Genomic DNA, 15,067 nt, shown 5'->3' on the forward strand with positions numbered 1-15,067 from the left:
CTTTCAGGGTTCTGACCATTTAGCGGTTATTTTGGGTGACATTATTTTAGCAGTTATTGACTCCATTGTTGTATGGTTCATATCCTTTACTATGTCCTTCTAAGATAGTTTGTTGTATCATTAAAATCAGATTACATTTAATTTGCAATAATAATAGAAAGAAATATAGTTAGACATTGTTGTTACCTGAATATAGGAATTTAGTTGAGGGTGAAAAAGTAACAATTCCCCAAGCAAAGAATATCTTTATTTTCTCTACTTAGTTCAGCAAACAAGTGCTCAGTATGTGCCCCATACTGAGGAAGTATGGAAGAAAAGGTATTGTCCCTGCGTTTAAGGAATTCAGGATCTGGTAGGGGAGACAAATGCATCACTAGGAGCAATACAGCAATAGTAATTGCCATTTTAGAAAGGTGCCCTGCAAACAGGGAGAAGGGAGAAATTAATTCTAGCATAAAGTCAGGAAAGACTTCATAGAGATGGTAACATTTAAATTGAGACTGGGAGAACAAATAGAGGTTTAGTAGGAAGAGAACTGGGGAAAAGGCTTCTGGGAAGAATTGAGGGGAACAAATAGCTGGAAGCATGAAAATATAGGGACAGTGGCAGACTGTCCCAGAGTAGCTTGCCTGTAGGTGAGCATGTTGGGAGAATCATGGAAGGTGGATCCAGAAGAGTAGGATAGAATGACATGCTCAGGAAGTTAGAGTCCCTTCTGAAGGTAGAAAATAGAGGAATTGAAACTGCATGGGTGAATAACGTGAAATCTGTATTAGAAAGAACTCAAGGATGACGTGAAAAGATCGCTTGGGAAAGGAGAGACTAGAGACAGGAAGTCTAGTAAGGAGTCATTTGTAGTAGTTCAAAGAAGAGATGGTGAGGATTAGAAATAGGGCAGAGGAAATGGAAAAAAGACTCTAAATAATAGGCTTGCTAGAAATGGGTGGCAAAAGACGGGAGAGAAGGCTTCAGAGATATCTTGCATGTCTCATTTGGGTGGCCGGGGGCAGCGTTGCCATTCTCCAGGCGGTGAACTTGGAGAAGGGACCATAATGGATGAGGTTTGAGCTGCCTGGGTCATTAGTGTGAAGAGTTGGAAACCCCAGCTTGGGTTTGCAGGAGTCAGAATGGGTGATGAAAGTTGGAGGTCATCTTTGTGTGGGAGAAGGTTGCAGCTGTGGCAAGCAACCCAAGAAGAACATGTAGACCAGCAAGAGAAGAGAGGAGCCAGGATGGTGCCTAGTGGAGTGGAAGTGTGCATGGAAGGAACACCAGGGTGAAGGATGTTGTCCTGCAGTGGAGACTGGGAGAGCTTTGATAAGGAGAGGTGGTCAACAGTAGCCAGTACAGCAGAGAGGTGAATTCCCAAGGCGCACCTATGTGGCTTTGTTCATTCCAGAGGTCATAGTGGGGACAGTAGGAGAGTGGCTTCAGTGAAGGTGGTGAGGCAGAAGCCATATTATAGCAGGAAAAGTTTTAGAGGCAGTGTTAACTGATCCTGGGGGACCCCCCTCACTGATGCAGTGACTCACATTGCACCTGGGGAATTCCAGTGCTTTTTCCTCCAAGACAGAGCCCTCTAAAATGCATTCATGGAAATAGGAGGAATTCTATAGAAACTATGATCTGGTCACAGCAGAATGCAGGGTGAGGCAGAGCCCAGCACATTTTTATCTGTTTCTTCTACATCGTGTCCTCTTTGAAACTCTTTCCTATAGATGACTTTATTTTTACCAGGTTCTTTTTGTTTCTACTGTCTTTCATAGTCGTTTTTTAGCTGTGAACGTTGAATGTTCTTTTGTTTTTCTTGTATTTTTTTCCATTTTCTCATCTTTGTGTCTCACAGGAAGGGCCAGAGGGCTTGAATTTGCCTGTGTCCCTTCTCTACAAGGAAGCTCTCCCTTTCTGCAGGTGTGCTAGCAAATAGAGCTCTTTTCTTTTTTGAGGAAGATTAGCCCTGAGCTAACTGCTGCCAATCCTCCTCTGTTTGCTGAGGAAGACTGGCCCTGAGCTAACACCCATACTCCTCTTCCTCTACTTTGTATGTGGGACGCCTGCCACAGCATGGCTTGATAAGTGGTGCGTGGGTCCACACCCAGATCCAAACCGGTGAACCCTGGGCCACCAAAGCAGAATGTGCAAACTTAATCCCGGCGCCACTGGGCCAGCCCCAAATACAGGTCTTTTGATAGGCCTCCCTGAATCCCTTGTGGGTGGTTTTTTCTAAGCCTGGCCTGCCTATTCTTCAAGTTCCCTGTTTGTGAATTCTTGGTATGCTTCCAAGTTAAAAACAAAACAAAAACCTTTTCCTTTATTATCTTTATTCTCTAAAGCAGTGGTTCTTAACCATGTTTATGTCCTGGGATCAGAGATGCCTTTGAAAGCTAATGAAAGCTGTTGAGTCTCTCTTCACAGATTACAGACACATAGCCCACAGAGGAGTTTGGTGTGCACTGGGGCATTTAGGAACCTCCTTGGGGCCAGCCTGGTGGCGTAGTTAAGTTCACATACTCCACTTTGGCAGCCCGGGCTTCACAGGTTCAGATCCCTGGCATGGGCCTAGCACAGTTCATCAAGCCATGTGGTGGCTACATCGCACGTAATGTAGGGGAAGACTGGCACAGATGTTAGCTCAGGGCCAATCTTCCTCACAAAAGAAACAAAACAAAAACCTCCTAAATTATATCCACGGACCCCCAGTGTCTGAGGAGTGTCTAGTTAAGAGATACAACCTGATTTATAGAGTTGTTTCTAACCGAATTGCTTAAAAATTGTATTCTACTTGTGTTGAGAGCTACTAGTTTAGAATCCAAGTTTATTGAATAAAATTATAGTTAAATAAATCCACTCTTCTCAGAGAGTGATATAAATATCTTTCTCTAGTGTGGTTTTTGATATTTTCTACATTAAAAAACATGTGAAGGCGTTCAGTTGTTAAAAAGGTGAAGTGCATTCCTCAATTCTGCACGCGATCAGTGTTCCAGCTCCGAGTGCTCATCCCCAAGGCCTGTAGAGCCGGCTCTGCCGGGGCTGCGCCACAGCGCTTGTTAGGGGTCTCGCCTGACTGGAGAACAGTGGGCAGGCAGTGCAAGCACGCCTGGAATCTGGATGGGCAGAACTGCAGTGAAGATGAGCTAGCTATTGGTCTCAGCGTTACTGTCTCCAGTTCTTGATGTCTTTTCTTCAGTCATTATGTGTTTAGTGAATGAGCTTAAGATAGCTGTTCAATTTGGAATTGTCTTATTTCTAAAATTGTATATGTTTAGAACCTTTAACAAGTAAGAGAGTTATGTTCTTGAATCAATTAATTGAGCTGTAGACTTTGCATTTTAAAAAAATCTATATGAGGCCAGCCCTGTGGCATAGTGGTTAAGTTCGCGCACTCCACTTTGGCGGCCTGGGGTTCATGGGTTTGGATCCTGGACACAGACCTACACACCACTCATCAAGCCATGCTGTGGCATGTCCCACATACAAAAAATAGAGGAAGATTGGCAGAGATGTTAGCTAAGGGACAATCTTCCTCAAGCAAAAAGAGGAAGATTAGCAGCAGATGTTAGTTCAGGGCCAATCTTCCTCACCAAAACAAACAAAAAACAAAAACCAACTATATTATCTTTTCTCCTGGTAATTTACAGATATGTACGTCAAAGATTTCTTGTTTTAACCACAAGGTAGTCCATTGGGCAAAATACAAAGTAATGCCACTTGGCAGGAAATTCCAGAGAAAAGCAGCTATGAAGGCTCTAGTTCCATCTATATTTGAGTGAGAGTAAGTTATCACCTTTGTGGACAGCATTGATTTGGTCCATTCCAACACATAAGCAGGCAAATTGGGGTGAGAGCATAAGGAAAACAAGGCGAAAGATTTAGTTTGCTTGTTGTTAATATTTTAAATAAAGGTGTTTAAGATAAAAGTCTTAATTCCAGAAGTTAAAATTATCTTGATTTTTTTCGTGGTGAGAGAAGGGACATTTAGTGTCCATTTCTGCTTGTACTTGAGTTTCTGATGTTTGTTTTTAGATTGCTGTTTGGTCACTGTCACTACTGAAATGAAAAGTCTGCTGTGTCTGTGCAGAAAGGTGGGGGGTTTCACATGATTGCAAGCGACATGCGGAAGCAGCAGGACTGCGCGCATGTAGACTCGAGTGCTTGGGTAGTGGCCTGCTGCCTGTGAGTTTCATGGACTCACTGCAGCTGATGCTGTAAGAATCTAATTCGAAAGTAATAGAGAAAACAGCCCGAAAAATTCAAAAGCCATAGCCGTTCTCATGAAGCCCTGCCACCTCTTTTTTCCTGCTTGTTTGTTTGATGTTTTTTGCTGTTTTGCTGCAGGCAGATGACCCTGATCTTGTGCTGCTGGCCAGCCTGCCGCTCTCTCTCCTTGACTCTGGCTTGTGCTGGTGGATATCCTTTCCTGCCGCAGGCGCACGGCCACGCTGCCTCTCCCTGGGCTGATGGGCCCGTTTGCTCTCCTTCCTGCCCTCCTTAACCGGGAGAAGGGTTCACGCTTTGCCTAAATTAGCAGTGCCTTGGTAAGTGGGCCTTAGGCAGTTTGGGAGGTGCTTTTGATCTTTTTATTCCTTGGCTTTTAAAAACACTTTCAAATTATTAAACAAGATTAGGTTTTTAACATAGGAAATTGGTTTTGGTCAGGAATTTCTAAAAAGTATTTGTCTTCATATGTTGAAAGAGTTAAAGCACATTTGTGTTTTTGGAAATTCTGAGAGTGGCCTTAATTGGTTGGATTGTGTTATTTTAGAAATTGATCTTCTTTTGCAATTTACTGGTCATTTAGAAAAATTGAAAAAGCAATTTTGGTAGTTTTAGAACTAAAATGAAGTTTTCGATCAGTGGCGTATTTGGAATTTAAAATAGAAAGCATAAGTGCAAAACTTGCCGCTTCCGTTCTTTTGTTCACCTCGGTTGTTTTCCGTGCGTGGTTCATGAACAAAGCTCGTGGTGTGCTCCAGAGGAAGTACAGACAGGGGGCTCTGGCTTGAGTCCCGGCTGCGCTGCTGCGGGACCAGTGCGGAAGCCCTCTCTGCCTGTTCACGCTGGATCGTGCTGTGCTTTCCCTCAGCCTGTGCTCCTGGAAACCAGCCCTGGTTAGGGGAAGTGTAACCTTTGATGTTCTGGGAAAAGGCTTACTACAAAGAACCCCATTTCCCCACAGGACTTGGGTGAGCTTCCCAGATGCCCCTTGTTTACCTGTGACAAGGCCAGATACAGACCTGTGCCCCCACTGACCACCTGGACAAATACCAGACTGGACCAAACCAAGTGGTCCCCTTCTCCCAGGTCCCTGAGCTTTTGTCCCCCCACAGCCTTCCTTAATGGCCTTTCCTGAGAATCTGACCCCAAGGAAGGGCATTTCCTGATCAGTCACACCACCCACTCCCCTAGACCTCCACCTCCCTGTGAAAGCCAAGCCCTGCCCTGCCCGACTCTGGGCCTCGTGCAGGTCTCAGCGTGCAGATTGCAGTGTTCTCCCTGTTGCGCTGATCCTCCATCTCCACTGCAGGAACCTTTTCAGTAAAGCGACTCCTTACCCAAGTCCAGATTCGTTTTATTTGACATACTTCAGTTTTTAAATTTATAGACTGGAACTGGTAGATTACCTAACTTCTTAGTTTCGGTCATTCAGAAGATAAAACGGGAATAGACTGGAAAGAATAAAATAAGAAAGAAACAGAAATAGAAAAGCACAAGCCCAACGGCATGTCATAATGTGTCTAAACAGCGTTCAGCCTGGGGGACCCGGCGTTTAGGGAGTGACTCCATCCTGTGTTTTGGGAGCTTGGCATTGAAGGAGCACATCACAGATCTTCTTGCTTATGTTGTCCTTGAAGTTCATTTAGTTCAGACAATGGTACATCGTAAAGCAAATTCTGTGATAAAATTGGTGTCATGGTCATACAATATTGGCTGAAATAACATATTCTCTGTTTTTATTAACTTTAAATTATAGGAACTATATTTAGCAGTACTAATTTTGGAGATGCAGTAGATCTTATTTTGTTTTTTATTTTAACTGTTTATTATTATGTAAAATGTTTTCCCTTAACTTTTTTCACATCTTTATAAGTTTGGCACAAACTATGAAGACTCTAAGGCTAAGAAAGAACACAGTGAAATTTTCTTTATACAGGCACTTCACAAATACTCTCATCTTCGCTGTACTGGGTAAGCAATTTAATTTTCCTCATTATAATAAATTATTGCAGTATTGCATGTTCCTTTAAAGCTGACTTTTTTGGTGTGTTTCAGCTTCTGTAGTGTTTATGGTGTGGACAGTTAAGACGTTTAGAATTGCAAAATGTCGATCAGTAAGTATAATCTTCCTATTTAAACAGTTTCCATTTTTAATTATACTATTTTATTTTGTGTAATTTTGAAGAATTTAGTTTGTGTTTGTAAATAGAAGTAATTTTAGTGGAGATTTTTCTGTTTACTTTGGATTATTGTATATGAATTATAAAAACTTTTACCTCCTTTAAATGAATCTGAAAAAGTTCCTCCTAAACCTACTTTTCCAGTTATGCCCTTTTCTGAACTTCCTTTTATATATTTTGAAAAATAATTCTCTCCCTATATAATTTAAGATAACAGGAAATCTTTTGCTTCCTGCATAACATGAAATTGGGTTGTTTGTGTCTGAATGGAGCTGTAAACCTTCAGTCTGATGTGTTTCTAGGATGGTATAGTCATTATGAACATTCAGGAGATACTCCCCATGGGTTCTCTAGTTAGAAGAAGATGCGTTTGTTAGACTTAACATGTGGAAGGCCCTCTTTTGGGGGCTTCTTGATTTGGAGCTTGTCTCTGGTTCTGTATGAACAATTACAAGCAGCCCTCTAAAACTCCGGGACTTCTGCTGCCTAAGGATAACTTAGTGAGAGGAGAGACTGAATTTTTTCTTTCCCCTTCCCTCACGTTTTATTTTTCACTTGGAATTCCAAGTGTATCTTTTGGATTTTTTGTTTTCTAAGTTTTTCTGTTAACCCTAAAATTTTATGGAAGGGAATGTTTATAATGTGAAACAGCCCTGTAGAAACATTTCTACCACCATATAATAAAATCTCCTGTCTTATTAAAAGCAAAATAACCTATTGGGAAAAATACTGCGTTGAGATTTTTGTATCAGAAAGTCTAAGGTCAGCAGTGTCAAAAAGACCCATTGTCAGCTTGGTTCTAATTCTGCTATTAACCTGCCTCATGACTGTTCTCATCTAGAAAATAGAGTAAATGACCTTCGAAGCCCCTTTAAACTCTGAAATTCTTTTTATTATGATACCAAACTATGTAATTTATGTTAGGATTTTATTCATCTCATTGATTATAAGGCTGAAGTAAGCATTAATGTTGATTTTATAAAGATACTTTGTGTTAGTTTTTATGTTTCTTGAAAAAATATGTACTTATTTATTTGGAAGACTTACCAGTTGGAAAGATTTCATTAGTACTTGTCATTGTACATTATATCAATGGGAAATCTGTATGTTTATGTTTATCAGAAAAGTAACTTTTTTGGGGGGCTGGCCCTGTGGCTGAGTGTGTGCTCCACTTTGGCGACCTAGGGTTTTGCTGGTTCGGATCCTGGGCGCCGACATGGCACCGCTCATCAGGACATGCTGAGGCAGCATCCCACATGCCACAACTAGAAGGACCCACAACTAAAATATACAACTATATATACTGGGGAGATTTGGGGAGAAAAAGCAGAAAAAAAAAATAACTTCATGTTTGAATTGTCCTTGTTATAGGATTGGATGGAACGCTGGGTTGATGATGCATTTTGGAGCTTCCTTTTTTCACTTATTCTTATTGTAATAATGTTTTTGTGGAGACCATCAGCAAATAATCAAAGGTACCTAACGTAGGAAAACTCAAGTTCGGCAAGCATTTGTTGATCACCTGCTACAGTGTTAAAAGGCTTCCCTAAAGGGGCTGGCCCCGTGGCCGAGTGGTTAAGTTCGCGCGCTCCACTGCAGGCGGCCCAGTGTTTCGTCGGTTCGAATCCTGGGCGCGGACATGGCACTGCTCGTCAGACCACGCTGAGGCAGCGTCCCACATGCCACAACTAGAGGAACCCACAACGAAGAATACACAACTATGTACCGGGGGGCTTTGGGGAGAAAAAGGAAAAAATAAAATCTTTAAAAAAAAAAAAAAAGGCTTCCCTAAAGCATTTGTAGAAACTGTGGGGAAATAGTCCTTGCTTTCAAAGGAGTATACAGTCACGTAGGGAGACAGACATAACAAAGCAAGACAGTGAAGGAAGAGATGTATAAATGTAGTGCGGGGGAAGATAGGAGAGGGGTGAGGAAGGCTCTATGGAAAGACAGTGTTTGTGTTATGCTTTGAGGAACGGAGCAGGACAGTGAAAGATGGCTGGGAAAGAATGTACATTTTCTGGGGTAGTGGGAAAAAACATGGTATACTTTGGAGGTCTCTGAGGCATGGCTAATACTACTTACATTGGAGGGAGAGAAAGCTGGAAAGGAAGGGTGGGACCAAAATCGTAGAGCTTGAAAGCCAAGTTCAGGAACTTGTGCTGTCGACTGCATGTGAAAGGAAGCCCCACCTTCCCTTGCCTCATTCTTCATCCCCAAGGAAAGTGCTGGTAAGTTTCTTGTACACTTTTTTAGGAAAAAATGAGAAAGAATATACCAGCAGCTGTCCCCATGGCCAAGTGGTTAAAGTTGTGCACACTCTGCTTTGGCTGCCCAGGTTCACAGATTTGGATCCCTGGTGCAGACCTACTCCACTCCACTCATCAGCCATGCTGCGGAGGCATCCCACATGCAGCAATAGAGGAGGTTTGGCACAGATGTTACCTCAGGGCTAATCTTCCTCACCAAAAAAGGAAGAAAGAAGGAATATACCACTGTGTGTGTTTCTCCCGCTCTTTTTAAAGTGATATAGTAATAATAATACACACGCACATATGTGCACTGTTCTACACCTTCTTGTTTAAGACGTATCTTCCCTGGGGCCAGCCTGGTGGCACAGTGGTTAAGTTTGTGCATTCTGCTTTGGCGGCCTGGGGTTTGTGGGTTTGGATCCCAGGCACAGACTTTTACACCATTCATTAGGCCGTGCTGTGGTGGCATCCCAAATATAAAGTGGAGGAAGATTGGCATAGATGTTAGGAACAATTTTCCTCAAGCACAAAGAGGAAGATTGGCAACAGATGTTAGCTCAGGGCCAATCTTCCTCATCAAAGAAAAAAACCCACAGGATATATCTTCCCATATCATCTTATATAGATCTACCACATTCAATGGCTATACGGCATTCTGTAATATGAGTGTTGCATAATTTACATAAGCAGTCCCTAATTATTAGACACTTTCTTTCTAGGTTTTTGCTATTATCAGCAAGGCTTTTTGAATGCTTTTGGACCTAGTAAATGTGGCTCAATCAGTGTGCTTTATTTTCACCTCTCAGATTAGCAACTTCTGTTTCAATAGGGGATAAGCTAAAAAGTAGTGGGAAGGCAGGTAAACGTGACATGGAGAAAAAAGTACAGCAGGAAGTTCCCTTCTCTGAACATTCATTGTATATCGCAAAGTTACTTGCCAGAGAGATTTTATCCATTTATGCTTTTGCTGACAGGGTTTAGGAGCTCCAGTTTCAGTTTCTTAACAATAATCTTTGCTAATTTGAGAGTAAAATAATTAAATTTTTATTTTACTTTATGAGAAACTTTTAAAATGTAGATATTTTGGTATGCAATGACTTTTTAAGATATAAATGGAAAACTGAATAGGTTTAAACACACTAGTAAAACTATTCCTTGTTTTTGATATAGATATGCCTTCATGCCCTTAATAGATGATTCTGATGATGAAATTGAAGAATTCATGGTGACATCTGAAAATTTAAGTGAGTGATATATTTTCTTATTAAATGACCAATGTGCATATTGTAACAGAAATATTGTACCTTTACTGTGATGCAAGGTCACATACTTTTTTTCCTATAAGATATTTTTAAAACTGTATCTGCAGAAACCTATATTATGGTAGACAGTCACAAAAAGAAAAGTCAGTAATGAAATTTTTGAGATTGTTAATGTAGTTTGAGCTTTTGTTACTTGTTTTCTCTTAAAGTGTGAGTATTGAAGTAGGTACACTTTTTCACGAGAGCGATTTGGTATATATTGTGCTTAGCTCCTGAATAATATTCGTCTTCTTAATGATGATTGCTAAATTTCTCTGAATCACATCTTGCGTTTTTAAAAGTATGCACATCAGTAATTTCCTGGTCATGCCCTCATTGTGGTTTTAGTGCTATTTTTATCTTTCTATTAATTTCTACACAGCATTTTATCATTTTATTAATTTTACCGTAATATTCTAATTAAGCATTGGTTAAGGCAACATCAATAAGTAATTCAGATATTGAGAGTAATTTTATATTAGTTCCATTTTGCTTTACTTTGGTTTCTCTTATTAGTAGCGTTCTTTTTCACAATTTTTTTTGTGTGCTCTAATTGTCTAAAATACTGTGAAAATGTTATAGTCTAACCCCTCATCAAAAATTGCAACATAATCAATATGTCTTCAGTGTCCCCACTTCCTTTTACCTCCTCTCATCTTATTCTCACCTACAACTACTTCTTTCATGTTTTTCTGACTTTACTATTAACAAAGGAAACCTGAAAACCTTACAACAAAGATATTAAAATTCAGTGTGTTAAGGTTCTGGCTCCAATATTAATGGAGTGAATTGTATTGAACTAAATAACCTTCCTGATGGTAGCTAGTATAAACTCTGGACAGAATATTTTTAAAAATTAACTGTTTGAAGGCACTGGAGAGCAACCAAAAGCAGGCAGAAACTGGAGAAGATTTAACGATTGAAAGAAGAGAACCACACTCCTCATAAGTTCCTCATTTATGGAGCTTTGGTCCAGAATGCATCCTAGTCGATGTGATGGTACAGTAGTTAGAGCTCAAGTAGATAGGTGCAATCTTACTGATGCAAGGAATTGGAGAGTGAAGTTTAGGGTTGTAAGAATGCCTGGACACTGAGGAGAGAGCCACAAAGGGGGAAATTCCAAAATCTATAAAGTCTCTCAATTCTTAGCTGATGCCTGAACTGGACATGGGCAAAGTGACTCCAAGAGGCCAGAGGAGAAACGATAGCCATTAGGCTAAGAAGCAGAACAGAAATTTCAGCAGCTGCCCACCACGGAGTTTGAAATTTGAATCTCGGCAAGTTAAAAGTCCCTGGTTAAACACCTTGGGCTTTCCATTAAAACCCCAGCAGGGCCACTCCTAAGAAGTAAAGCCCACATTCTGGACCACTGAAATTCACCCTAGGACTAAAGCTAAGCTGAAATAAACCCATCCTAGTAAAATCTAAAAGCATGTCTCCACAAGACCAAAGTGATCCAGCAGTAATTTAATGCCTGCTGGAACAAAATGCCACACTTCCAGACAAAGGTAAGAGAATCCAGAGTCCACGTGATACCATCCTCAGTGTCCAGTATGCAATAGTAAATTACTAGATATGGTGTGAAACTGGAGACTGTGACCCATAGTTAACGGAAAAATCAGTCAGTAGAGATCTAGAGGTGGACATGATGTTATAATTAAGCAGGAATGACTTTAAAGATATAAAAGACTTTAAAGATAAATATGTTAAAGAATCTATAAGAAAACATTGGTAAAGACAAGGGAAATTTCAGGAGAGATAGGGAAACAAAAAAATTGAAATACTAAAACTGAAAAATAGAATATCTCAATTAAATTCACTGGATGGGATTGATAGTAGACGAGTAGATTGGATACAACCAAATAAAAGTCAGTGAACATTTGGAGACTAAAGAAATTTTACAAGCTGAAACCCTGAGACAAAAGATCGGAAACAAAGTCAACATAACTTCCGTGACTTGTGGAACAGTGTCAGACAGTCTAACAAATATGTAATTGAGCTCCAGAAGGAGAAGAGAGAATGAGGCATAAAGAATGTTTGAAAAAAATATTGGCCAAAAAATGTCTCAAATTAAGAGCAACCCACGGATGCAGGAAGCTCAGTGAGCGGGAAACAAGATAAACACGAAGAAGACCGTACGTAGACATCATAGTCAAACTGCTAAAAACCAAAGGCAAAGAAGACTCTTCAAAAGAAGCCAGAGAAAAGATACATTAGATTCAGGAGTTCACTAATAAAAATGACAGCAGACTTTTCAGAAGCAGTGGAGTGCTGAAGACCATGGAGTGACATTTTTAAAGTATTGAATGGAAAAAATGTGTCAACTTATCCTGTATCCAGCAAAAATAGATTTCAAAAATGAAGATGAAATAAAGATATTTTTCAGATAATTGGAAGCTGAAAGAATTGGTCATTAGCAGACCTGTCCTAGGAGAAACGCTAAAGGAAATTCTTCAGACTGAATAGAAATGCTGTCAATTTGAAATTCAGCTATAAAAGAAACTGAAGGAAGGAAGGAAGGGCACTGAAAATATACATGGGTAAATGTAAAAGGTTTTTCCTTTTTTTTTTCTTTAATCTTTTAAAAGTCAGTTGACATTTTATAGCAAAAATAATGTATTATTGGATTTATAACATAGAAGTAAAATATATCACTATAGCACAAAGGATAGGAGAGGGGTAAATGAAATCAATACTGTATTATAGTTCTTAGATATATTCAGAGTAGATTATGATAAGCTAAGAAGCATATTGGACTCTTTGGAGATCAAATTTAAAAATACAGAGAGATACAGCTAAAAAGCCAGTAGAAGTGATAGAATGGAATATTAAAGCATGTTCTTTAACCTAAAAGGTACAGGGAAGGAACGACAGGGGACAAATGTAGAACAAATAGCAAATGGTAGACTTAAACCTAAGCATTTTAATAATTAAATTCAATGCCAGTGGACTAAATGCTCAGGTTAACAGGCGGAGATTGTCAGACTGTAAAAAAAGCAAAAAAGTGAAACTCAACTATACGATGTCGACAGGAGACACTTTAAAAATGACACCGACTGGTTACAGTAAAGAATGGAAGGAGGTGTATCGTGGAAACACTGAACATAAGAAAGCTAGTGTGGCTGTTTTAGTATTTGACAAAGTAAACCTCAGGAAAGTATTACCCGTGATTTTAAAAAGTGTCATTTGTTAATAATAAAAGGGTGAATTTATCAAAAAGAGATAGTCCTAAATGTGTACATAACTAATAACTGTTCTGTCAAATTTTGTTTCATGAATTTTGAAGCTCTAAAGAGAGATATAGACAAATACAGTCATAGTTTGATATTTTAATATCCCTTTTTCAGTAATTAATAAAACAAGTACATATAGTAGTAACAATGTACAGGAGTTTAATAAAACTATCAGCCTCATTGACCTGATTGATATTTATAGAACATTACATTTAGCAACTTCAGAATAAATGACCAAGTCCACATGGAATAAGATAGATCATTAAAAAACTCTCCATATATTTCAAAGGATTGCAGTCGTATAGGTATGTTTTATGACAATAAAGGTTAAATTAGTCTAATAACAAGATATCTACAAAATAATCAGTCATTTGGAAATTAAGCAATACATTTCTAAGTAACTCATGGATTGAAAGAATATTAGAAAATATTTCATACTAAATGAAAGAACACAGCATGTCAGATTTTGTGGGATGCAGTTAAATCAGTCCTTAAAGGAAAATTAATAGCTTTGAATGCTTATATTGCCAATAAGAACAGGAAGGAAGAAACATGTAAAATCAGTGATCTATGTGTCCACCTTAAGCTAGAAAAAGAAGGGCAAATTAAACCTGGAGCAATTAGCAAGAAGGAAATAGTAAAGTTAAGTATGCCTACATCAGTGAAATAGAAAACGGGGAAATAGAAAAAATCAACAAAGCCAAAATAATTTCTTTGAAAAGATTAATAGAAATGGATTCACCTTTCCGTAGTCTAAACCAGAAATAAAGACAAAACGGCGCAGCAAGGCACATTTCCAATGTTGAAAATAATACAGAGGACGTTACTACAGTATGAAAGGGTAAGTAAGGGAATATTATGGACAACTTCATGCTGGTCATTTGGTTATTTGGATGAAATGAACAAATTCCTTGAAAAGTACACTTAAGACACTACTATCCTAATCTAATTTTAATTTTAACCTTATGCCGCTAAATCTGAATAGCCCTATATCTATTAAAGAAATTGTATTCAGAATTTAAAATCTTCCCCAAAATGACCAGGCCCAAATGGTTTTACTAGTGAATTCTTTCCAATGCTCAGAGAAGAAATATTCCAATCTTACACAAACTCTTTAGAATGTAGAGGAGGTGGGAATACTTTACTTCCCAACTCAATGTATAAGGCCAGCACAGCTTAGATGCCAGAATCTAACAAAGGCAAGACAAGAAAAAATTACAAACCAATATCACTAATGAGTAGAGATATAAAATTCCTTTAAAAAATTAGTAAATAAAATCTAACAGAATACAGAAAGACCATCATTGTCAAATGGCCTTTATCCTAGGGTTACGAGTCTGTTCAACATTTGAAGATCAGTCAGTGTAATTCACCTTTTATTAAATTAAAAGAATGAGGAAGAAAATGACATTATTATCTCAGTAGATGCAGAAATACATATCACAAAATTCAATACCTATTCATGATTTTTTAAAAGTCACTTAGCAAACTAAGTATAGAATGGTATGAAAAAGCTCTACAGCTAAAATCATACTCAATAGTGAAATAGTGAATGCTTTCCTCCCGGGATGAGGAACAAAGTACAGGGATATCTTCACCACTTTGATTCAACATTATACAGGAGGTCCTAGCCAGTGCAGGAAGGCAAAACAAACAAAAGCCCAAAGGATGTAAAAGGCATAAAGTGTTGAAAGGAAGAAACAGAACTGCTTTTATTTGCAAACAACAAGATTCTGGATGTAGAAAAATCCTAAGGAGTCTACAAAAAAGAAAAAAATACAGTAGAACTAAGTGAATTCAGTCATGCACTGCATAACAATGTTTCAGTCAGTGACAGACCACATATATGACGGTGAGTACCACATAGCCTAGGTGTGAGGTAGGGT

General features: G+C 39.0%; 1 protein-coding gene across 2 annotated transcripts in view; it reads left to right on the forward strand.

Annotated features, from left to right (window-relative positions):
• TMEM87B (transmembrane protein 87B) overlaps positions 1 to 15,067 on the forward strand; it is a 52,827-nt gene that overhangs the window by 25,593 nt on the left and 12,167 nt on the right. Inside the window, exons 11-15 of one of the 2 annotated variants that reach the window (XM_070511763.1) lie at positions 8 to 79; positions 6,078 to 6,186; positions 6,271 to 6,329; positions 7,767 to 7,870; positions 9,818 to 9,891. In XM_070511763.1, the coding sequence (XP_070367864.1) occupies positions 8 to 79; positions 6,078 to 6,186; positions 6,271 to 6,329; positions 7,767 to 7,870; positions 9,818 to 9,891 (418 nt within the window). Of the gene's footprint in view, positions 1 to 7; positions 80 to 4,335; positions 4,408 to 6,077; positions 6,187 to 6,270; positions 6,330 to 7,766; positions 7,871 to 9,817; positions 9,892 to 15,067 lie in introns of both variants that reach the window. The other variant, XM_014852723.3, reaches the window with a different exon arrangement.

Source organism: Equus asinus, chromosome 6 (assembly GCF_041296235.1).
Source record: "Equus asinus isolate D_3611 breed Donkey chromosome 6, EquAss-T2T_v2, whole genome shotgun sequence".
Lineage (NCBI taxonomy): Eukaryota > Metazoa > Chordata > Mammalia > Perissodactyla > Equidae > Equus > Equus asinus.